The sequence below is a fragment of the Rhodotorula toruloides genome (assembly GCF_000320785.1).
Source record: "Rhodotorula toruloides NP11 unplaced genomic scaffold Scaffold17, whole genome shotgun sequence".
NCBI lineage: Eukaryota > Fungi > Basidiomycota > Microbotryomycetes > Sporidiobolales > Sporidiobolaceae > Rhodotorula > Rhodotorula toruloides.
The window spans coordinates 123,064-145,420 of NW_015622977.1; the positions used below are offsets into that span (position 1 = coordinate 123,064).

General features: G+C 61.9%; 9 protein-coding genes across 9 annotated transcripts; 5 read left to right on the forward strand and 4 right to left on the reverse strand.

The window, feature by feature from the left end:
- Positions 1-314: 314 nt before the first annotated feature.
- RHTO_02186 (uncharacterized protein) lies at positions 315-2,837 on the forward strand (the record flags this gene model as incomplete). Its single annotated transcript, XM_016415864.1, has 7 exons — positions 315-453; positions 517-740; positions 797-973; positions 1,035-1,235; positions 1,296-1,646; positions 1,706-1,853; positions 1,930-2,837. 7 exons carry the CDS (start codon positions 315-317, stop codon positions 2,835-2,837), a joined length of 2,148 nt encoding a protein of 715 aa, XP_016272164.1.
- Positions 2,838-3,079: 242 nt separating this feature from the next.
- On the reverse strand, positions 3,080-3,778 carry RHTO_02187 (uncharacterized protein; the record flags this gene model as incomplete). Its single annotated transcript, XM_016415865.1, has 3 exons — positions 3,080-3,131; positions 3,541-3,618; positions 3,684-3,778. The coding sequence occupies 3 exons, from the start codon at positions 3,776-3,778 to the stop codon at positions 3,080-3,082; spliced, it is 225 nt and encodes a 74-aa protein (XP_016272078.1).
- A 310-nt stretch (positions 3,779-4,088) lies between these two features.
- On the forward strand, positions 4,089-6,227 carry RHTO_02188 (F-box domain-containing protein; the record flags this gene model as incomplete). The annotated part of the gene is made up of 6 exons (XM_016415866.1): positions 4,089-4,503; positions 4,574-5,372; positions 5,442-5,552; positions 5,610-5,652; positions 5,713-6,014; positions 6,077-6,227. The coding sequence occupies 6 exons, from the start codon at positions 4,089-4,091 to the stop codon at positions 6,225-6,227; spliced, it is 1,821 nt and encodes a 606-aa protein (XP_016272132.1).
- A 313-nt stretch (positions 6,228-6,540) lies between these two features.
- On the forward strand, positions 6,541-9,197 carry RHTO_02189 (uncharacterized protein; the record flags this gene model as incomplete). Its single annotated transcript, XM_016415867.1, has 11 exons — positions 6,541-7,266; positions 7,328-7,332; positions 7,450-7,475; positions 7,544-7,607; positions 7,670-7,755; positions 7,813-7,916; positions 7,978-8,154; positions 8,216-8,275; positions 8,334-8,452; positions 8,507-8,817; positions 8,884-9,197. The coding sequence occupies 11 exons, from the start codon at positions 6,541-6,543 to the stop codon at positions 9,195-9,197; spliced, it is 1,992 nt and encodes a 663-aa protein (XP_016272130.1).
- Positions 9,198-9,470: 273 nt separating this feature from the next.
- RHTO_02190 (tubulin-specific chaperone E) lies at positions 9,471-11,809 on the forward strand (the record flags this gene model as incomplete). Its single annotated transcript, XM_016415868.1, has 8 exons — positions 9,471-9,691; positions 9,762-10,123; positions 10,226-10,325; positions 10,387-10,486; positions 10,541-10,746; positions 10,806-11,305; positions 11,366-11,455; positions 11,514-11,809. 8 exons carry the CDS (start codon positions 9,471-9,473, stop codon positions 11,807-11,809), a joined length of 1,875 nt encoding a protein of 624 aa, XP_016272135.1.
- Positions 11,810-12,018: 209 nt separating this feature from the next.
- On the reverse strand, positions 12,019-15,128 carry RHTO_02191 (AGC/Akt protein kinase; the record flags this gene model as incomplete). The annotated part of the gene is made up of 7 exons (XM_016415869.1): positions 12,019-12,540; positions 12,633-12,829; positions 12,889-13,025; positions 13,092-13,492; positions 13,548-13,617; positions 13,697-14,308; positions 14,392-15,128. 7 exons carry the CDS (start codon positions 15,126-15,128, stop codon positions 12,019-12,021), a joined length of 2,676 nt encoding a protein of 891 aa, XP_016272080.1.
- A 238-nt stretch (positions 15,129-15,366) lies between these two features.
- On the reverse strand, positions 15,367-18,419 carry RHTO_02192 (ring finger protein 216; the record flags this gene model as incomplete). The annotated part of the gene is made up of 5 exons (XM_016415870.1): positions 15,367-15,434; positions 15,542-15,643; positions 15,748-15,937; positions 15,999-17,922; positions 17,989-18,419. 5 exons carry the CDS (start codon positions 18,417-18,419, stop codon positions 15,367-15,369), a joined length of 2,715 nt encoding a protein of 904 aa, XP_016271994.1.
- Positions 18,420-18,842: 423 nt separating this feature from the next.
- On the reverse strand, positions 18,843-20,007 carry RHTO_02193 (uncharacterized protein; the record flags this gene model as incomplete). Its single annotated transcript, XM_016415871.1, has 4 exons — positions 18,843-19,035; positions 19,271-19,347; positions 19,638-19,673; positions 19,945-20,007. 4 exons carry the CDS (start codon positions 20,005-20,007, stop codon positions 18,843-18,845), a joined length of 369 nt encoding a protein of 122 aa, XP_016272052.1.
- Positions 20,008-20,105: 98 nt separating this feature from the next.
- RHTO_02194 (DASH complex, subunit Spc34) lies at positions 20,106-22,197 on the forward strand (the record flags this gene model as incomplete). The annotated part of the gene is made up of 5 exons (XM_016415872.1): positions 20,106-20,509; positions 20,573-20,669; positions 20,739-20,873; positions 20,964-21,622; positions 21,711-22,197. 5 exons carry the CDS (start codon positions 20,106-20,108, stop codon positions 22,195-22,197), a joined length of 1,782 nt encoding a protein of 593 aa, XP_016272156.1.
- Between the last annotated feature and the right edge of the window lie 160 nt (positions 22,198-22,357).

Sequence of the window (22,357 nt, forward strand, 5' to 3'; positions counted from 1 at the left end):
CTGCGCTGCGCGAGTTCCGAGATAGTGTGAGCGAGTGACGCGAGGCCTGTGCGTAGAGGGGCGATGAGGCGAGTGGGAGAACGGGCAGGAGAGACCGTCGTGGGTGGTAGGCTCACTGTGACTGATGACGAAGTGCCTTGGGTGGTCCAGAGCCTTGACGCGAGCACTTCAGCCTAAGCGGGAAGCGAGCGAGTGAGGTGGACGGGGACAAGAGAGGACGCGACCAAAGTTGACTTTCACCTTGCTCGCTCAACTTTCGCTGGACCTCTTTACACAGTTATCTACGCGTCTGAAGCCGACAGAATTCCTTCAGTATGCCACTCAAGCCGCCCGACGTCGCTCGCGACAACCGAAGCGCCCGAGAGGAGGAGCAGGCGGGTTTGGCGGCTGCTGGCGTCGCAGTCGCGCCTCGAAAGGCTTGGACGGGGAAGAAGAACAGGTCTCAGGGTGTCGGTAAGTCTCGCGAGCCCAGGCGAGGTCGGGTTCCGGGTGAAGCGCTGACCTTCTCCTGCTCAGCTCCTGCCCAACCATCTCCCGTCATCAACCCGACTCCCACCCCAGCTCTGACCTCTCGCCAGCTGCTGCTACAGCAAGCCGACGCGCACCCAACACTCCGCAAGATCAACGAGCTCATCGCCGAGAATGCGCAGGCCGGTACGGGCGCGACAGCGGGAGATTTGCAAGGCAAGACTCTCACCACTCGTACGCGCAAGGGCGTCCCCATCAACCCCGACTGGATTGTGTGTCGCCCTTTCGCTCCATCTCCGTACGAGCTCACGAGGTCTCACTCTCGCAGCCGGCCCGCAATGCCCCCGTCCTTCAGAAGCGTCGCACGGCGCTTCAAGTCTTCGCGCTCCTCGACATTGCCCAATCGTCGGCTGAGGACTCTGTCAAGCCGGAGGCGATGCAGCTTGCGCAGCGACAGGCCAAGGGTTTGCTTGACATTCACGAGGCCGGACGGCAGTGCCGCTGGGTGCGTTGATCAAGCCTTTGTACTCTCGCGTGAGCATGTTGCTCACCCTGATGATGCTCAGGGCAATGCAGCGGAGGTCGCGGCGATTGCTGCCGTCGCGTACAGCGGCGACTGCATCGAAGACCTCGCCAACCGCACCCTCTCTTGCCTCGAGCACCTCAACTCGGTCGACCAAGAACGCTCAAGCGGCCAGTATCGCAAGTCTCCGCTTAAGCGAGCGCTCCAGTGGGTGTCTGAGGCCTCGGGAGACCCTTCTCGCGGCGTGCGTCTTCATCATTTTCCTGCTTTGCTCGCGACTGACACATCCCACAATCTTTGGCAGCGCATCAAATTGACGCTCGCCGAGACGCTCAAGACGCTCGACTTCAGCTGGCTCACCGAGATCGACGTCAACCGGGATGTCATCCATCTCGTCTTCGGCAAGCACACCGAGTACACAACCACTCCGCATCTTCACCGCCTCTCGCTCATTTCCAAGGGCGACCTCAAGCCTCTCCTCTACACCCAGCATCGGGAGCTGCGCAAGATCTACCTCGGCAAGGACGACCGCGCCATCGTAGCGTTGGACTTCGAGGCGATCTTGGTCGGCTGGACCGGCACGGTCGAAGGAGAGCAGCAGCCCGCCGCCGCGTTCGTTAGTATCATGTGCGCGGGACCGCTTCCTGACAAGTCGGTGCGTGTTTTGCTCGAGCGCAAGGAGCATGTTCGCAGCTGACTCTTCCCGTTGAGAAGGTCGTCGTCGTCAAAGGCGAGGGCGACTGCAACATCCAGACACGCCGCTTCACTTCGTTCCGCGTCAACAAGGATGGCAAGATCCTCAAGACATCGACAGGAGGCGTCAAGGTCCTTGTCGAGGCGATCTACGAGGCGGGCGACTATGGTACGTCCCTCTCACCTTTTCTCTTGAGACGATACTATCCTAGCGTCACAAGCTGACACTCCACACTCTCGAAAAGGCAACAACATCATCTGTGCTTACTCCCGCGCCCTCCCCGACCTCCGCATCATCATCACCGCAATCCACACGGTTGGCGATCTCGACATGGCGCGCCTCAACTGCGCACCGAGCGAGCTGTTGAAGGGATGCCATGGTCTTGTTGACCTCCCTATCAAGGTCGGCACGAGGCGCTTCAACCTGCGCCTAATCGACATCGGAGGCTTCCTCATCAACCTCAACCGCCAATTCTTCAAGCTCCCGACGGCATCGCTTGCATCCCTCGCGGCATCCTGGTACACAACCCCGTCCGGCATCACGCTGCACGACCCTCGCTTCCCTCAGCCCGCCACCCCCTCCACGAAGCTCATGACGGTCATCAAGTCCAGCCTCGATGCCGGATCACTCCTCGCCCAGCTGCTCAAGTGCATCACCGACATTTATCAGACCGATATGATCGTCAAGTCGATCGTCCCGCTCGTCCAGCTCATCTTGAGCGACGAACTCGAGGGGAAGTCGGGACTCGACCTTATCAGGCGCGAGCCGGACGAGCGCAGCTTGAGGGAGTACTTCGCCGCAGTCTCCGCCGAGAGCGAGACAATCAAACGCTCGTCGCAGGCTGTGTCAACGTCGACTGGCACCAGCATCCCTGGCAATCTCGGGCCGATCGACCTGACGCAGGACTCGGACCAAGACGACGAGGGTTTCAGCGGTGGACGCGATGGCGCAGGCTCGTCGCGCGGCGGACTCGACATTCAGACGGTGCCGAAGGGGACGGCGAAGGCTGCGACTGAGGCGGACGGGAGCGTTGTCACGGCCCAGCAGGAGGAGCGCTGGAAGAAGCTGATCTCGCTCGTCTGGCCGGCCGCGGGAGTCAAGCGCAAGCGTGACGAGGCCGACGAGGCCGGGGGCGAAGATGGGGATGCGTAGCGCCAGGTTGAACGCTTGAGAAGGCAAGAGGCGGGCTGCTAGACGAGCCTTCCTAGACGTACGCTTGAAAGACAGGTTGCATTCCCATCACGGTACTACCTGTGAGCGAAGCAGCGGGCCGCTGTCGACTAGGCAAGTGTTGAGGCTTGCGGCGCGAAGGTAGCGGTTGAAGCGGTTCGGCAGGTGTGATTCGGGGATGACTCCGGGACGACAGCGGTCGAAGGAGGGAAGGAGGCTGACCGTCACGGGAGAGGAGAGAGGCTGGATGTTCTGGTCTCATTCATGTGCGATAGCCTGAGTGGTGAGGAGAGGAAGGGTGTGAGCATCATGCCCTGGTCGCCAGAGGTCCAGGCAATCGTGTTCCCTCCCGTCCAAGCACTGCAAAGAAGCTTCTCCTTGTCAGCAAGCACCACTGGGCGCCTTCCTTGGTGTCGATTGGGTTCGCAGAATCGTGCGACGAGACGAGGAAGAGGCCATCAGGCGTTTCGCACTGGGCGAAAGAAGCAAGCGCATTCCGTATCTTGAGAAGAGCTCAGTTCGCATGGAAAGTGGGCCCATCTCCGTGCGAAACCATTTTAGCCTTCGCCAGCAGCAAGGCGCGTACTCGACCGCGACGCGAAGAGGACAAACAAAGCAAGGGAGTCGCGAAACCCTCGCTCCAGCCGCTCCGAAAGCCTCCAGCCAGGTAGCCGAGAGAACTCACAGATAGGACAAGCATTCGGTGATGGCAGGCGGGGTCTGCGAGCGCGCGAGGATCGAGGATGTCGTTGTGAGGACAATCCTGTCAAGCAAGCAAGCCTTGTCAACGCTCCTGGACGTAGTTCGGCGTGACAGCGGTGGACTCACTCGTCTGCACGTCCCCTGGTAACCGTCCCGGCTTGAAGAGCGGCCGGACAGCGAGGTAATGCGTGCACGCCGTTTGAGGAGAGCGAGAACAGCATCGTCGGGGGAATGCCGGAGGGAGGCTGTGAGCAAGCACGTTCAGTGACACTCTGCAAAGCGTCTCAGGCAGCGCAAAGAGCCATCGACACTGAGCTGAGAAAGCGAGGTAAGCGTCCATGTCGAAGGAGAATCTCCAGGATGGCGCTTGGGCTCAGAGACTCGCCCATCGCCCGCAGGTTCGCTGCTTAGATGAAGTCCGACTCACCGCTTTGCTCAAAGTGCTAGGACGTGGAGCAGCTAAGCCAACGAAGCGCCTTGCACCGACTTCTCCTCGCCGAACACCTCTCTCCAACCTCCACTTCACGCTGGATGTCCTCTAAGCCGCCTCTCAGCTCGTCCGGCCTCGAAGACGAGCTCGCAGCCTTCCGAGCACAATGGCAAGCCGAGACGCGCCGGCGACAAGCTCTGCAGCGCGACGAAAACCCTCCGAGTTCTTCATCAGCAAGTCGACATCATCGAGTCGAACCACCGGCGCAGGCTGCTCCGCCCCCAGCTCACACTTCGCCTAAACAACCTCGACGCTCGCTGGACAGCGAAGATGGGGAATTGGCGGCGCGGGTGGCGGACTTGCAGGTTGAGGAGAAGGAGGTCTCGCCCCGAGCGAAGGGAAAGGCGAAGGAGGTGCGCGAGGTGCCGAGGGAGAAGGAGCGGGAGAGGCCAAAGTCTGCGTTGGAGTTGTACGAGACGGCGGTCGTGAGCGAGCGAGAAGGGAGAATGCACGACGGTGCGTTCGATGCGACTTTCCTCGGGTCCCTGCAGCGGTGGAAGGCTGGTCTCGGTTCGAGTTGTCACAGCCCTCGTCAACTACCGCTCTGCATTCCGCCTCGACCCGGACGTCGACCGCGCCTACCACCTCGCCTCTCTCGCGGCCGCACAAAAACACGCCGCATCTCGCGGCTCGCAGCCCTCGCACGCAACCGGCTCAAACTCGCAGGAATGGCGCTTCGAGCGGACTGTCCAGCTCGGGCCGGACTATGACGCGAAGAAGGAGCACCGGAGCAAAGAGGAGGCGCAGCGCGAGTCGGGTAGCGCAGATGCGGATAGCACGCACCCGTCTAGCACCGGGTTCTTGCTCAAGTCGTTGCTCAAGTCGATCGCTGAAAACCCTTACGAGCGACCGCCTCCGCCTGTACATGCTGCGGCACCTACTTCCCCTCGTTCCGCCGCGCAATCGCTTCCTCCGACAACCACCGATCTCGACCAGCCCAAAGCGCCACCGATGACTCCCGAACAAGCCCTTGCAACGCTGCACTTTATCCCAGCCGACGAAGACCAGCCCCTCCCCCTCGCTCACCTTCCTCGCGAAGTTCTCCTCCTGATCCTCCGCCACGTCGCCCTCTCCGGTATGAACCCACCCCGCCCCCATCCCTCTCACGCCGATTCTACCAACCCCGACGTCCCATCCGCTCCAACAACCAAATCCAAGCGGCTCCCACGCAAACGCACACTGAGGGAAGAGATGCACCTCCTCGAGATGGAGCTGGAGCTGGAACATACGGAGAGGGAGTGGAAGAGTGATGTAGAGGCGCTAGAGAGGTTTGCGAGGACGTGTAGGGCTGCGAGGGTGTTGACGCTCGATTCGGGGATTTGGAGGTGAGTCCCCATCTCCCTTTCGCTACCATCTCGGAGCGGTGCTGATGAGTGGCTGGGTGCGGGTGATAGGGCTCTGTGTCTGAGAACGTATGTCCCGCCGCAGCAGATTGGGCCGGAGGAAGACGCGTTGCAGCTTGTTAAGCAGCATGGGAACGACTGGCGGAGGTTCTACATCGAGCAGTGCGTCGCTTTCCCTCTTGTCTCTGGTGTACAGACGACTTACGAGGCGCGCACCAGCCCGCGATGTCGCCTAGACGGCGTCTACATCTCGGTCGTCACGGTGTGTTTTGCCTCTTTCCCTCATCCTCCGCGTCCGCCGCTCACACGCTCGCACGCGCAGTACCTCCGCCGCGGCGAGACCGTCTCCGTCTACGCCCCGACGCACCTAATCACCTTCTACCGCTACCTACGGTTCTACCACCACGGCCTCGCCATCTCGCTCCTGACCACCGATCCGCCAGGCCAAGTCGTCCGCCGGCTGAACCCGACGCTGCGCATGTCGGGCTTGTCGTTTGGACGGTGGAGACTGAGAGGCGATTTGGTCGAGGTATGGGGTTTGGAGGACCCAAGTGTGCCGGAAGAGCGGAGGAAGTATTCGTTGAGGATGAATTGCAGGTTCAAGAGTACCGCGCGGGGTCGAATGTGCGTTCACTCGATCCCCTCTCACTGCGTCTGGCGCTGACGGTCGGTCGACGCGGGCGCAGGAACAAACTCGAGATGCTCTCTCTCGCGACCGAGAACCGCCGCACGCTCGAAGTGGAAGACGTCCCGATCCGTCCTTCGAAGCCGTTCTTCTTCTCCAAGGTGGCTTCGTATGCGCTCGAGGACCGCGTCGAGCAGGCGACGGTCGTGTGAGCTGGCGGGACGACGAGGGCAAGGCAAGGGTCTCAGATCGTGATGGGATGATCGGGATCCGGTTCGCTCGACGCAATGCCAGCCGCTCGTCCTTACACACCCGTCTGTGCGTGCATACGAGTGAGGAGTGTGTCGAGAGAGAAGATGGACTTGTGTTCGGCGTCGGCGGGCGGGTCGGTGTCGGGGTCGGCTGCGAGGACTTGGCGCCGGCGCGGGGCCTCCGTCATCTTAGCTCGCCAAGTGTCCTCGCCCTGCAAAGCTGGACAGCCTTGTTGCTGCTGCTGCTGTCACAGCAGAGACGGACAGCTGAGCGATGTACACCAAGCTGCGGGGCGAGCCTCACTCTGCCCGCTCGCCGTCCGTCTCGATCGCTCTCCCTGGAGGAGGAGGAGGAGGAGGATCGGGCGCAGCGTACTCGCCGCCGCGCTCGCCCACGCCAGTCTCGTTCGCAGACAGTCTCGCGACACTCCCACCCCGAGCAAAGCGCCTCCTCGCACTCGTCGTCGCCTTCGTCGTCGTCTTCGGCGCACCCCTCGTGCTGCGCGGCGGGATCAGCGAGGACGTCGGCAGCGAGTACGAGAGTCCGTTCGGGACGTTTGGGGGGCTCGACGAGCGAGTAACGGCGCAGAGACCGCCTCGACGGACTGCGAACGACGGCACACCCCGAGCGGGCGCCTTCAAACCGCTCGCCGGCGCATCCTCCAACAACCCCTCCGTCTCGCTCTCGTCCTTCCTCGATTCCCATTTCGGGCCGCCAGATCTACCGCCACGAGAACAACCTCATGTCTGGCTCACGATGGCCGACGCGACTTGGGCGCGGACAGGGACGGCCGCACTGCACACTTTCGTCGAAAGGCTCAACGTCGAGCGGAGAGCGCGGTACGGGCGGAGAAAGGACGGCGTACGGGATACGAAGCTGGTCGTGATGTGTTTGGACGAAGAGTGCGTCGAGACGGTGGCCAAGTACAAGGATGCGTACGGGCGGGGTACGGGAGGAGGGTATGCGTACGCGGGATTCATGCACAACAGGCCTGAGCAGGTGCGTCCGATCTTTACGAAGCCTTTGAGAATGCTGCACTGACGTCGCCTGCGCTCGACAGATCTTGTGAGTCGGCGGCAACTCCCCTCTCTCTCGTCCACCTCGCCAAGCTTTTCGTCCTCGTCTCGGCCGGTTCCCTCTTTCGCCTGATCCGTGAAGCTGATGGTATGAGTAACTGTGCAGCGCCTCGACATGGCCGAAACTAGCCGGTTCGTGTACCTCCTTGCGAATCCTAGGATCCCCCGGCTGACTCGCTTCTTCCCATCTCTCGCCACAGCTTTCGTCGAAGTGCTCCCTCATCGAGACCTCTTCTTCGTCGACTCGGACGTGGCCTTCCGCTAGTGAGTCGCGCATCGCTTTCGTGACCTCTTGGGACGACAGCTGACAATCTCCGTCTCCGCAGCGACCCCTACCCTCACATGGAGCCTCTCATGGAGACCTACGACATCGTCGCGCAAGAAAACGACTCGTGGGATCACTTCAACACAGGTCGGCTTTCTCTTCCTCTCCTCCAGCCTCCTCGCGCTAAGGCTTGAATCGGCGCAGGCTGGATGTGGATCCGGAGCTCGCAGACTGCGGCGGATGCCTGGAACGAGGTGTTGCAGATGGATATGAAGCAGACGTCGCGGGATCAGAACAACTTTAACGAGGTCTGCCCTCTACGCTAGACTTCCCCTTCGCTTGCTTGAGGCTGACGGGTCCAACGGACAGGTTCTCGGCACAGCCCTCCTGCGCCAACACCGCGACGGCGGCGACCCGCTCCGCAAGCCCCTCTTGTCAGACTTCACAGCCAAGAACGGCTTGAAGGTGCACGTCCTCGACGACAACGTCTTCCGAAGCCATCACTTTGAGATTGATAGGCCGTACGCGGGGAGGGATCGGTCGGTGGTGAGTTCGTTTCTGGCTTTTTTGGGAGGGAGGAGGAAGAGCTGATGAGGATTGCGCGCAGTATGTTCATATGACTTGCGGAGACGCTACCCTTACGAAGGCATTTGTTGCCAAGGCCCAGGTGCATCCGCCCTTCCTGTCTGGTTTTGTACAGTGCTAATCAGTACATGAATGGGCAGGGCTTCTGGGGAGACGTCGACGGCTACTATACCCAGCCTCCGCCGCTCCTTGCCGTCGACCATCTCTCGGGCACGACCGAGGACGTCGAGCAACTCATGAAGATCCTCCTTACCGCTGCGTACGGAACCTCTTCACTCGTCTGAAGCTTCAAAGGCTGACGATTCGCACGCAGCCACTACTCCAACCGCACGCTCCTCCCTCCCTCTCACGCAACATTCCTCGACATCCCCTCCACCACATCCTCCTCCTCTGCGCACTCAACACGCCAAATTTTCTCGTCCTTCCCAGTCCCTCACATCGCTGAAGCACTCGGAGTGGGAATCGTTGAGCCGAGATATCCGACGTTGGCGGCGAGGGAGTTGGCGGGTGGGAGTGTGCTTGGACGAGAGGCGGGGCTGAGAGCGGATGCGGGGAGGGTGGAGAAGGACGGTGGGAAGGGCAAGGCGGAGAAGATTGTCAGGCTGGGAGAGGTGGTCGAGTTAGGTACGTTTCACCTCCTTCCTTCGCCTGCCCCCGTGCATTGCGGCTCACTCCCTCCATCACACACAGACATGCGCCACACCCCAACCCTCAGCTCTCTCCTCTCGCTCCTCTCCCAACCCTCCTTCTCCCCCTCCTCCGCCCCAACCCTCAAACTCATAAACTTCGACTGGCCCGACTCTCAACACTGGCGACTCTGGCGTCTCCCCCGCACGCTGGAACACATCACGACCTGCCAATTGCTCGAAGAGTTACCCGCTTGTGATGCGATTTGTCGTGGATCGAGGGAGGGAGTGAAGGTTGAGGAGGGGTGGCCTTCGGTTGAGGAGGCGTCGGCGTTGGGCGAGGAGGAGGCGTACGAGGAGGAGGGAGCGGAACGGTAGGAAGATGAGGGGTATCATAGACTTTCTCGCACATATTAGGCCTCGCCTCGCATCTTCTCCTCGCATCTGCATATTGTTCGGGCTGGGCTGGCTTCCGCTTGCAATCAGGCAACTTACTAAGCACGTCGCAGGTGACCGCACCGGACACGAGAGGCGTGAAAGGCTTGAAAGGTGATCGCGAGAGGGCGACTTTGCTCTTCGCCTCCGCTACACACGCCCACCGCCTTCGGGCGGCTCTCAGACGCGCTCGCTAGCTCCATAGACCTACACGCGATGCTCCACAAGCGCATCTGCTATTCCCCGCCCGCTCCTCCCTCTTCCACAACCTCATCAACGAACACCGCCTCCTCGCCTCCTCAACTCGGAACAATCCTCTACCACGGTCCCGTACCGCCTACGAAGGGAAACTGGTACGGTGTGGAATGGGACGAGCCGGCGAGGGGGAAGCACAGTGGGGTGTATGAGAAGACGGGCGTGAGGTACTTTGTTCCCCGGTGCGTTGGATCTCTCCCGCTTCAGTTCCGCTTCTTTAGCGGTTTGTATTGACGGCGGGCTCTCGCGCAGAGTCGAGGGAGCCGGCAGCTTCCTCAGACCGGACGCAAAAGGCCTCGACATCGAAGGGAAGACCTTCAGCGAAGCGCTTCACGCCAAATACCTCGACTACAGCTCGCCCTCTTCCTCCCAGCCTTCCACATCGGCATCGCCCACATCCCAAGACCCTCAAGTCCGTGCTGCGACCCAGCGCTTCGCGACCGACAGCAACTTCGAGGTCGAGGTCGTCCTGAACGATCGAGTGAACGAGCGGTTCAGGCAGCTCGGAAGGCTAAGGGAGGTCGGACTCGAGTGGGAGGGCGTGAGTTGCGCTACGCGGAGCGGCGAGAAGGGTGAGGAGGAGGAGCTGCGACGTCTCGGCCAGCAGCTAAAGAGTACGTTGGTCTCGCTTTACCACCTCGAAGAGGCCCTTTCCATTGAGAGGCGCTCTTTTCTGGACGTAGATCACGAGACTGACCTCAGATCCCACTCCACAGACCTTGAAGTCCTGAACCTCAGCTTCTCACTCCTCCCGACGCTCGAAGAAGCTGACCGCATCGCGGCAGTCCTCCCCAAGCTGCGGAGTCTCGCACTCAAGTGCGTCTCATTTCTATTGGCGTCTAGCGCGCCTCCACTACTGACGAGTTCCCCTTCACAGCTCGAACCGCTTCGTCCGCGTCCATTCGCCAACTTCGCTGGGTGGCCTCGAATGCTTGACGAGCTTGCAGCTCAACAACACGCTCATGCCATGGTCAGAAGTGCGTCAGGCTACTCTTCGAAGTATGCTGCTCTGCTGACTTCTCGGTCTGCAGGTCCGCCTCATCTCCTCTTCATTGCCCAACCTCGTCGACCTACAGTTCGGCTTCAACCGCCTTCGACGTCTCGGAGATACTGGACACGTCGACCAGATCGCTAATGCCGACTCTTCACTGCTGCCGAGCCTGAAGAGGCTTAACTTGGAGTCAAATGAGCTGGACGACTGGGCAGACATCGTAGGCGAACTTAGCTTCCTCCCAAGGTGCGCTCCGATCTCGCGCCGCCCGCATTCGCACCTTTCCTGACATATTCTTCGCGCAGCCTCGAGGAGCTATACCTCACCAGCAACCGCCTCAAGTCTCTCGCCTTGCCGCAGCCTCGAACGCAACCTCCTCCTGCAACTTCAGCATCTCCTTCCCCGCCTCAGCTCACTCGCTTGCGACATCTGTCACTGTCGGAGAACCTCTTGGAATCGTGGGCGACGTCGGTCGACGCTCTCGCCGCATTCCGCGACTCCACCTTCCCCAGCCTCACAAGCATGCGGCTGTCCGATAACCCGCTCTTCCGTCCGCGCTCTGCACCCACGACCGAAGCGACAGAGACACAGCCAGCCTCAAATGCAGACGACCGACACCTCCTGCACTCGCGTCTGCTCATCATCGCTCGACTACCCTTCCTTACCGAACTCGAAGGCACGGTGATCTCGCAAGCCGAGCGCGACGATGCGGAGCGGTTTTGGATCGAGCAGGTCGCGCGGGGGAAGGAGGAGGAGGCGGCGTTGTCGGAGTGGGCGAGAGGACGGCTAGCGGAGCTTCGGCAGAGTAAGCTAAAACGTGCGCCTATCTCTCAGTCAAAATCGCTCACAGTTCGTACGTTCGCAGAGTGGCCAGACGTTGCCGGCTCGTTGGATTCGAGCGGAGTGAACGGCGTCGCCCGAGAAGCTAAACGGACGCTCAAGAACCGCCTTATCCGTGCGCCGAGGCCTCCTCCTCCTGCCGAACTCGCTGACGGAGTTTCGACGCTACGCAGGACTTCACGTCCGCCCCGACCCTTCGGTCCTATCCATTACCGCCGCCACACCTCTCGAACTCTCCGTCCTGCCCTCTCTTCGCACACTTCTCCTTCGCACGCAAATCTCGCGCCTGATCGGCAAGCCACTACCGAAAAGCAAGTTCCGGCTCGTCGCAGTGCTCAAGCCCGGAACGGACGCACGAGGCGAGGACGGCGAGGAGGTCAGGGTGGAGATCTCGCCGGCGGAAGAGGGCAAGGAGGTGAGCTGGTGGGGTCTCGAGGACGGCGACGCGGTAGAAGTCGTAGCACTGTAACCAGGAGCGCTTCAGACGATACGTTCGTGCGTAACGAGAGTTGCAGTGTGCGTGAACAGGCGAGGACTAACGACAGAAACGAAAGGATGAAAGCTGCAAATGGATCGGTATCGAGCTAGCTGGGTATGCGGGAGGTATGTGCGGGTGAGAGCGTGTGTACAGGGCGGATGGGTGTATAGACAGGTGGACAGGCGAGACTCGTCGCTGGCTCACGCACAGGAACTCCTCCGCGTGTCGCTTCCTCCTCGTTGCTCCTCGCACGAGCTCCTCCTCGTGTCGGTTCCTCCTCGCTGCGGCTCCTCCTCCGCCTTCTCCTCGCGGGCCTTCCTCCCCCTCGCACCCGCACCCGCACCACCCTTCTTCTCCCTCCCCTCCTTCCCCATCCACGTAAAGTTCCTAATCAACTGCGCAGCGCTGCTCCTCGCGCTCTCCGCCGCACTCTTACTCCACCACCCATTCACGCAATCCGCACGACTGCTGCGCGCGCCGCTGGAGGTCGAGGGAGGAGTCTGCCAGCACCCGCCTTCGTCGCCGAAACACCACGACCAGTCATGGCCGTTGTCATAAAAGTCGAATTGGTCGTCGTCGGCGTGTGTGGGGGGCTTGAAAGGGGGAGAGACTTGGCGGAGGGCGAGCTTGTCCCAGTCGATGGGGGAGAAGAACGGGTGGGCCTTGATGGACGAGGCGTCGCCTGTCGAGCCGAGGCGTTTCTCCGGGTCGCGCTCGAGGAGCTGTGCCAAGAGTAACTCGACCCCGTATCAGCATGATTCTTCCCCCAGAAAAGCACCACGCCGAAAGCATCGTGAGATCCATTCGCACGCACCTTGAGCAACAAATCCTTCAACTCCGGTCCATAGCCCTTCCTACTCGGGATCTTGATCTCCATTCCCAAGATGCGTTCGTACTCCTCGATACGCGACTCGCAGTAGAACGGGCTCCAGCCGAAGCACATCTCGAAGAGGAGGACGCCAAGGGACCACCAGTCGGCGGGGAAGGAGTAGCCGACGTCGAGGAGGACCTCTGCTCGGCGAGAATGAGTCAGCGGAAGGAGAGCAGGAGGAAGGGAGAGCGCGACGCACCGGGAGCGACGAAGGCGGTTGTCCCGCACAGCGTTCGGCACTTCTCGTCCGGCGACTCGAGCAGCTTCGAGAGGCCAAAGTCGCAGAGGACGACGTGACCTGAGCCGTCGAGGAGGCAGTTCTCGGGCTTGAGGTCCCTGCAGGGGGGAAAGCCAAGTCAGTCGTTGCGACGAAGGGGCTGACGGGAGGCGACGAAGACGCACCGGTAGACGATGTTGTTCTCGTGGAGGTACTCGAGCGCAAGGATGATCTCGGCTACATAGAACCTGACCTTGGCCTCCTCGAACCTCCCTCCATCCCTCTGCAAATGCTGAAACATCTCTCCACCCGACTTGTAATCCTGAATGAGGAACAACTCCCTCTCGCTTTGAAAGCTAAACTTGAGACCGACGAGGAACGGCGAGTCAATCGTGCGTGCGAGGACCTGCCGTTCGGCGAGGACTTGGGCGAGCGCTTCGGCAGAGGTGATGGACGCTTTGCGGATGACTTTCATGGCGTAGATACGCTTCGTGTCGCGTTTGCGGACGCGGAAGACTTGGCCGAACGAGCCTTGGCCGATCCGTCGCAGGATCTGGAAGTCGTCGACTGTTAGTTTCGGGCGGGACTGCGTGAGGCAAGGTTAGCGGCGAGTGCAGGGGGAGTACAGGAAGTGAACGCACGAGGAGAGGCTCGAACAGCAGTCGCAGGCGAATCTCGCCGCCGATAGTCGGGTCGAGGGCGCTCGTGAGGCTGCAAGATCTCCGACCACGCTCAGGTCAGCGGCACACTCTACACGCGCTCACGCCAGACCAGATGGACACCGACTCACGGTACCCAAACATCCAGCCCATCCCCGTCCTCTCCCTTATCCACCTCCTCCAACAACGGCGGCTCAAACACGCTCGCTCCCAAGAACCCATGAATCCTCCTACTATCCCCCCCTTGCGGGGCGAGCTTATCATACACGCAGACGAGGATCGTTCGGCCGGGCGAGACGACGTCGAATGTGGCTGTGTGGTTCCAGATTGGATTCGAGGGGGTGCCGATTTGGGAGGGGTCGCCGGAGGGGAGGGAGGGGGAGACGGGGCGGAGGGTATGGGTGGTTGAGGGGAGGGAGGAGGTCGTTTGGCGTGGGTTTGGGGAGGGCGGGACGGTTACTGAGGCGAGGGAGGAGATGGCGGATGAGGCTGAGGTTGAGGAGGTGCCGGTCGAGCGGGAGGAAGTGAACGCCGACGGGACGGGCGAGACGTCGTTGCTCTGTGTCGAGGTCGATGCGAGAGAGGGAGCAGTCGTCGCTCCGCCTACGACGCGGCGGACGGTCGTCTCGACGCCGTGAATCTGCGAATTCGACCCTGGCCGCTTCCGCCTAATCGCACCGCGCTTTCCGTCGCCTGCCGGTGCTGGCGAAGGAGGAGGCGCGCCCCATTCTCGCGAGACGGAGCTGTGCGCGCCACGCAGAACGACATCAGCGTCCGCATCAGGTGGATTCGGTGCACCGCCCTCTAGGGGAGGAAGAGAACGCACTCGGTCCTGTCGTACTGCAAGAGTACGTAAGGCTTTGCGACCTCCCCCTCGGGGATGGCGAGTCCCTTGGCCTCGACGACGCGGACCTTGAGCCTGCCCACGAGCTGGGTGGTCGGCACGTCGTCCATCTCCTCTCCCACCTCGATTGCCTCGTCCTCGCGCGAGCCAGCCTCTGCCGTGCGCTCGTCTTCGCGCGGATCCGTTGCAGGCGTGAGACTCATGGCGGAGGGTTTGGTTGGCGAATGGAGCGAGTGGAGGGAGGACAGCGAGCGTGCGGGCGAGAGGGTGCGAGGCGGAGTCGGAGCGGGCGAATGCAACGGCGTCAGGTGTGGCGCTGGCGGGTCTGGTTGCGCGAGGTCGAGCGAGACGTCAGCACGAGATACGAATCCACGCGAGCCCACGACTCGGCGCCTCTCCCTCCCGCAACCCTCCTCCTCGCGTCGTCCCCATGGGCAAACACCCCAAGTCCACGGCCAACTGTACTCACACAGCTGGCAGAACGACTCGGCAGGGCTGAGTGGCACCGTCGGGCTCCCTCCTCCTCCTCCTCCTCCATCGCTCGTGTTGGCGCTCCCCGGCGTCGACCACCGGAAACTCGACCTGCCAGAGTGTCTCGAGTGGGGCAGCGGGCGCAGGAGCGCGTCGAGGTGGTCGCTCGACCCATTGGCGTGGGCGTGGAGGTGCTCTGGCAGTGCGCTCAGCAGCAGCGCGTTCGTCGTGCGGTCGGGGCGGCCCATCCAGCTGGAGAGCAATGCCGCGGGGAGAGGGCGGGATGGGTGTGCGGCGAGGGAGAGTGCAAGTGGATGCGGCGGGCGTGTTCGGTGTTGTTGCTATGTACAGCTCGAGTCCAATCCGAGCAACGAGACGCTTTACGGGAGAACAGCCAAAGCAAGCGAAGCGAACGAGCGGACGTCCACCGGGAAGGCCATCCCGGGAGGAGTCGCGGAACAAATCGCAACAGACGGATGGCGAGGTTCACGATAGCAGCATCCGCGCGACAGTCGCGACAACAGCATCGTACACGTCCCACGCCTGTTCCGCGACTATCGAGGGCGGAGAGGCGGGGGGAGGAGCGAAAGTCAGCTTGGCTTCTGGCACGCAAGGACGTCCTGGAACGCCAGACACGTCGAGGAGGAGGAGCGCAACGCACGGGAGTCGACATCCAAGTCGGGCCCAACACGCTTGAGCGACGCCGACGAGAGATTGACCTTCTCAGCCCAGTCGGGATGGTCGAGCGCCCACTTGCGCTGGGCTGCGTGCGACAAGCACTTCGTCAGCGGAGAGCTCAAGAGAAGCTTCAGCCCCAGCCCGCAGAGAGATGCGGACTCAAGCAAGCGCCACGAGCGAGCGACTCACCATTCCTCCTCGCACTCTCGACCCTCGCCCTCTCATCCGGCTCCGTCCAAAGCCCGCACTTCCCGCACCCCCTCTCGCACGTTCCCGTGCGCGGATCGTGCGGGTGCTGGCAGAAGTGGGTGTAGCCCACTGAGGGCGGGATGGGGGCGTGGCAGAGGTGGCAGTAGGCGGTCCCGCAGCGGCACGTTACCTGCGTCCAGCCCACCGCATCAGCAAGAGACGGAGGGAGAGGAAGGGAAGGAAGGACGCACCTTGTTACAAGCGCCCGCTCCAACCTCCTTCCTCCCTCTCGCTCCGCACCGCGCACAAACCCAACTAACCGCGTCGCTCATGGCTTTCTCGACTGCGAGGCGGAGAGATTCTTCCGCTTGGGCTTGTTCCGACGCGGGCGTCCACGAGGAAGAGGAGGATGCGGAGGTGCATCGGTGGAGGGCGGGCGCGGAGGGGTTGAGCGGCGCGGAGCAGAGCGTGCAGGAGAGTCGGCCGCAGGGTTCCCATCCTTCCCCTTCGCCCCTTTCGTCAGCCTCCGCAGGCCAAAGATACTCGACCAACCTCGCCCTCCTCATCTCCTCCACCACCCCCTCTTCTCCCTCCACTTCCTCCTCCTCCTCCCACTGCAACTCCTGCACCCCCTCCAACCTCCTCAACCACCCACCCTCCCTGGTCTCCCTTCCGACCACCGCACCACCCGAGGCGCCGCAGACGAAGACCGTATTCCGACCGAGTTTGACACTCAGGATCCGGCTGACGAGCGTGCGTATGTGTGTGAGGAGAAGGAAGGGAGTGTGGTGTGGCGCGAGAAGGAGGTTGGTTTGGAGCGAGAGGAGCGGTGTCGCTCGTGAGTCGGGGTCGTCCGAAGGTGAGGGTGAGGAAGGAGAGGAGGGGTAGAGCTCTTCGTATGTTCGCTCGAGCTTGGATGACCCGCCGAAGAGGAGCACCACCACGCATCCCACCAGCACCAGTCCCGACAGACATACCACCCCAACGACCGTCCTCGCCGCCTCCCAAGCACTCGGAGGGAACGTCCCCACCCACGCCGGGACAAAGACGCTCGCTAGCGGTCCAGCCGAGGCAGTCGAATCCCGCATGACTGCGTAGGGACAGAACGGGCATCGAGCGAGGGGTGCGCCAGAGGAGGCGAGGCGGTCGAGTGTGGTTTCGAGGATTCGGCGGTCGAGGGCGGCGCGCAGAGCGGGGTCGAGCACGCGCGAGAGGGACGAAGGGGAGATGGAACGAGAGCATGGCAAGGAGGAGGCGGCGAAACAGGGGATTGATCCGTCTTGGAGAAGCGAGTCGGGGAGAGAGGCGCCTTCGAAGGTGTAGGTGCGGATGAGGGCGGCGAGGCAGGAGTAGCAGAAGGAGTGAGTGTCGGCAGGGGAGGAGGGGGATTGTGAAGAGGGAGAGGGAGAACAGGAGACGGAGTGTGCTGGGTCGGGAGAGATGGGCGCGAAGCAGCACTGGCATTCGTCGTCCACATTCGCGGCGGGGTCGCCGCTCGCGATCGTAGGCGTCATCGTCGTTGCCGGCGCCGTCTCGCTCCTTCCCTCCCTCGCACGCCAGAACGCCTCCACCTCCCCTCTCAAAAGCGGATGCACATCCCCTCGCTCCTCCCTCGCTCTCCTCTTCCCCTTCTCCCCCTCCTCTGCCGTCTCACAGTCCTGCAACCCAATCAACCGTCCCCACCAACCCCTCCTCCCCCTCCCCCTCCGTTCCTGCGCCCGCAACTCCTCCTCCTCCAACCTTCCTCTCATCCCCTCGTACGTCCCGCCTTCGCGCTCGACGACTTCCTCTATCCGTCCGGGTTGCGTAGAAGAGAGGAGCGGGAAGAGCGAGTGGAAGTGTGACGAGAGGGCGGCGTTGTATGAGGAGGGATGGACGAGGTCGCCTGGCGTCAAGACGGGCGGGGTCTCCGACTCGTCGTCACGAGCCGGTCCTTTGCCCTTCGTATCGACTCGTGAAGGAGTAGGAGGGAACAACGTCTCCCACACGTCCCTCCAAAACATCCCTCCTTGTCTCCCCTCCCTCTCTCGCCTCTCCCGCGCCCTCCGGTTCCGCAAAACCTGAAAACGCAGCACCTCTTCCACAGCACGTGAGAGGAACGACTCCTTCTCCTTGAGGACGAGCGAGCGAAGTGAGGAGATGGGTTCGAGAGGGAAGAGGGCGTGCAGGCGGATCCTACTCAAGTACCTCGATTAGCCCGGCGTCTGGAGGAGAGAGAAGGGAAGGAAAGGAATGACGTACAAAGCAAGGTTGCGCGCAAGCGTCTCGTCCACTCTCCTCTTCCTCGTCCTCTTCCTTCCGTTATCCTTCCTACCGCCGTCCTCCCGTCCCCTCCGCTTCTCCTTTCCAAAAGCCCTCCTAACCTCCTCCCTCCCCGCAATCCCCTCCCCTCCCCTCCTATCCAAAGAAGTCGTCGCTATCCAGATCCACCCCCTCACCTCCTCCCCCTCCATCTCCCACCCCCCCTCCTCCCTCTCCTCCACCAAAAGCTTCTCCCCCACCCTCTCAACAACTTCCTCCGCCTTCAGAGTCGGCTGACGCGCGAGGTGGTGCGTTACGCAGGATGCGAGGAAGGGGGGAGAAGTGTGGGGGAAGAGGTGGGTGAGGAGGGTGAGGGCGGCGGAGTGCGCGGTTGTGGAGGAGGGGACGTGAGAGGAGACGGAGGGGGTCATCGTAGCAGGGTGGGAGGCATGGTGGTGAGGGCGCAGAGAAGTGGAGGAGGAAGAAGGGTTGGCGAAGCGATGAGGAGGGCTTGCGGCGCTCAGGGAGCTCTCTCACTTGGGACGCAGGACGACGGGAAGGGTGCACGAGAACACGTTACAAAGATGAGAGTACTACGGAGGAACGCAGCGAGGGCGAGCGAGCGAGAGATCAAGGAGAAAGAACCTGTTCCTTTCGAAGCGAAGCGCAAGCCCTGTTATGCGCCAAAGACATTGTCAGTTTTGTGCTCCAAGCCTTGATCTCTCGCGCGCGCCCGCCACCAAGCACCCGAAGCTTCGAAAGAGGGGGGGATCAGAGTATGCTCGATAAAAATGGTTTAGAAGGCGAGCAGGTTCGGCATCTCCCCTTTACAAGGGATACGCAGACCGTCGTGATTATAGTGATGGGGTATCGTCGTCTCCCCCCCTGGGCTTGGGGTGGCTCGGGTGCTTGGATGGGTGCGGGGCGTGCGCGGGAGGGAGAGGGAACTCACGGTGGTGAGGGGAAGCGAGGCGCTCGGAGACGGTGTCGAGCAGATTGTGCATACGTCCTAGACAGACTGAAGCAAGCGAGCGAGCGACGAAGCATCTGTGATTGGGCAGGCAACCTCGTCAGCGACCCGATTCGCCCAAGCCTTGAACGAAACCCCATCCCTCGGTATGCGCTCAGCACAGTAATACAGCCATGTATTGTGCAGCATCTGTCGAACAGAACGTTTCGCTTCGTCCCCGAAGGGAGCGAAGGAAATGCGGACTGCGACTCTGACGGTAATTTGCTTCGATCTTTGCGCGAGGGTAGGGGTGGAGAGGGAGGGCGGACTCACGAGATAGTTAAGAGCTTGAGGCGAAGCGAGGTGAGCGGGGGAGGGGAAAAGCAAGAGCGAGCGCGAGAAGAACCTGTCTACGGTGGAGGAAGGAACACGAGAGTCAGCGCTCGTTCCAGCCCGTCGACCGCCCACCGCATTGCTCGTCCCGTCGCACGAAGGAGAAGCGAGCGCGCCCAACTTGAGGAGTCAGAGAGAAGATATACTCGTCTCCTCACTACCTCGCCCTTGTGAGGCAAGAGGCTCGGAGACTCTAGTTTGAATGATACGTATCGGTGTCATCGCGTTTTTGAGTCGTGCGCGCCCTTTTTCCTCCGTGCGGGACGAGCGATGCAGTGTGGACTGGGAGGGGAGAGGGTGGACTCACGAGTTGGAAGATTTGGCCGCGCAACTTGGTGGTGAGCTAAGTCGTGGTCAGGTCGCACGGTCTAGCAGCGTGTGCAGTCGACAGTCCAACTGCGTCCACACGAGTCGAGGGCAGGGTAACGGGGTGAAAAGCTTCATGGTGCAAGTCGTGTCGAGTGTCGTTGGCGAGTCGAGCGCGGTCGGGGTAATTGTATCGTGCGAGTCTAGCTGTGTGTGTGTGTTTGCACTTGCCCCATCAGCTGCCGAGTGAATGAGAGCGAGAGTGAGGAAGAGGGAGAAGAAAGCCGCGCGAGCTCGCTCGAACTTACCCAGCGAAGGCAGAAACTAGTTTGTGCCCGGCTGACGTGGCGCTGCGCTGGTTTTGCACCCATTTCGTACGCCGCCGCGTCGCTCCGCCTCCGTCCTCCGCCATCATTCAACAACTCTGCTCTCTCTTACTCGAGGCTAGACAGGCTCCCAATTGGCCATAATGGGCTCGGCACAGATCACCGAAGCCCTCGCCTCGTTGTCCCAATCCTCCCGCATCCTCTCCTCCCTCTCCTTCGCACCCCTCGCCGTCCTCCCTCAAACAGTCCTCTCATCCGAAGACGCGTTCGAGACGCACCTCATACGCGATGCAGCACCTCACGAACTCGCACTCTTCGAACCGAACGACCCGACGAACGATCCCGTCATTGCGGTGGATGCGTTTGAGGGGGCAGGGATCGAGGGGGAGAGGTGGGTCGCGGCGAAGCGGGCCGGGCCGAAGAGGGCGGGCGGAGTAGTCGGGCGACCTAGTCCCCTGAAGGAGAGGAGGGCGACGACGGCGAGGGGAGGAGGAGCGACGGACCCGGACCGCTGTTTGAGGGCCGCAAAGAAGCTCCTCGACGTCTAGTGCGCCGCCCATCCCGTTCTGTTTGTCGTCCAGGAGGCACTGACAGGCATGTGTGCCCGCAGCACGATGCCTCGCGCACAGGAACACGTCGAAGCTCTCCACTCGCAATGGGCCGGCATAATCGACACCATCTCGTCCCTCGAAGACACCCTGCGCCGGGTCCGTCCTTCCCTCCCCTTCCCTTCGACTCCTCCCTTCCTGACTAACTCCTGAACGGCGCGCACGCAGCCCCCCTCCCGCTCCGCCCCCCAACCCTCCCACGACTCGTCCTACTTCCGCCAACTCGAGCTCGAGGACCTGATCAAGCGTGAAAAGTTGGAGGTGTTCGCGTTGGAGCAGTTGAAGGCGGAGAAGGAGGCCGAGGTGTGTTTCAGCCTTTTCCTTCCCTTCCCTCCTTTATCTGCCCGGTCTTCTGTCTTTCCCGCTGACTTCGCGGATCGATTGGCGGAACAGCTCGCAGCCCTCTCCCCTCCCTCGCCCTCCTCTCGCCCCTCTGCACCCTCCACATCCGCATCGTCCACACGCCCCGACACCGCACAGGACGGCAAACCTACCCGCCGCGTCCCCTCAGTCGTCGCCCGCGCCCGAGGCGGTCTCGCGCAGCCCTCCTCCACCTCTCGACGCTCTCTCTCTAGCTCTCCTCAGGTGGGAAAGAACGACAACAAGCTCGAGGAATCGACTATCGCCTCTCAGCTTCCCCCGCCCGACTCGCTCACAAGAACCGGTGTCAACGTCGCGCTCCCTTCCTCGCCTGCGCGTAGGCCTATCGGCGCGCGCGAGAAACGTGTTAGTTTGGTTGGAGCCGGGAGGGCGCGGACGAGTTTGGGGAGGAAGTCGTTGGGATTTGCGGGGGCGGTGCCTCCTACGGAACAGGGACAGGTGGATGCGAAGCAGGAAGATACCGAAGCGGAGGGGGAGAAGACTCCCACCAGACCCCTTCCCTCCGTCCCATCCCCACACCGTTTCCCACCGCAGGTCACGCAGCAACAAGTGGATATTGCCGTCAAGGCTGTTTGGGCGGGGTTGGGGCTTGGGGGGTGGAAGGCGCGGTGGGAGAGGGAGGGGCGCGAGGGAGGGGCGGGGGAGAAGGAAGAGGAGTGGAGGGAGACGATGTGCGTTGCTTTCGTCTCACTCGTACCTGTCTGTGCGCACACGAGAGTCGTGTACGATGCTGACTGTCCGTGCTTGATGTTGATGCAGCGCCATCTTGCGCTACGGAATCTCCTCCTCGCTCGCTGCCGCCTCTGCCGCCTCCTCGAACGGCCCGTCCTCGCCTTCTTCGCATTCAATCACCTCCTTCTCGACCTCTACAACAGGCGGTGACTCCTCCGATCCCTCCAACGCCAGCCCAACACCCTGGACGCCCTCCCAAATCGTCGAAGCACAACTGTGCAACCTCCTCCTCTCTTCAATCTGCGGCGTTCCCCTCCCCTCCTCCCCGTCTTCCTCCTCCCTCCCAGCACTCACGCTCATATTCCGCGACTCCGTCCTCCCCGTCCCTTCAACCTCTCCTCACCTCCCCTTCACCGCACTCAAGTCTCACCTCGGGCACTTTGCGCGCGCACAGGAGTGGACGGAAGAGATGGGTACTACGGCGGTTTATTCGCTTGTGGGGAGGCAGGTGGTCAAGATTGATCGGAGGGGGAGGGAGGGCGCGGCGGTGAGGTTTGAGAGGGGGCAGGAGTAGCGCGGTTTGTGTCTGTGTGTTGGGTCTTGTCTGGAGGTGGTCTGAAGATGTTTTATTGCACCAGGAAGAGGAGGGAATGGAGCTTGCTCGCTCGCTTTGCTTTCGCTTGAGTGTTTGACCAAACTCGTTCACGTCGCGTCTCGCACGACGAGCAGGAGAG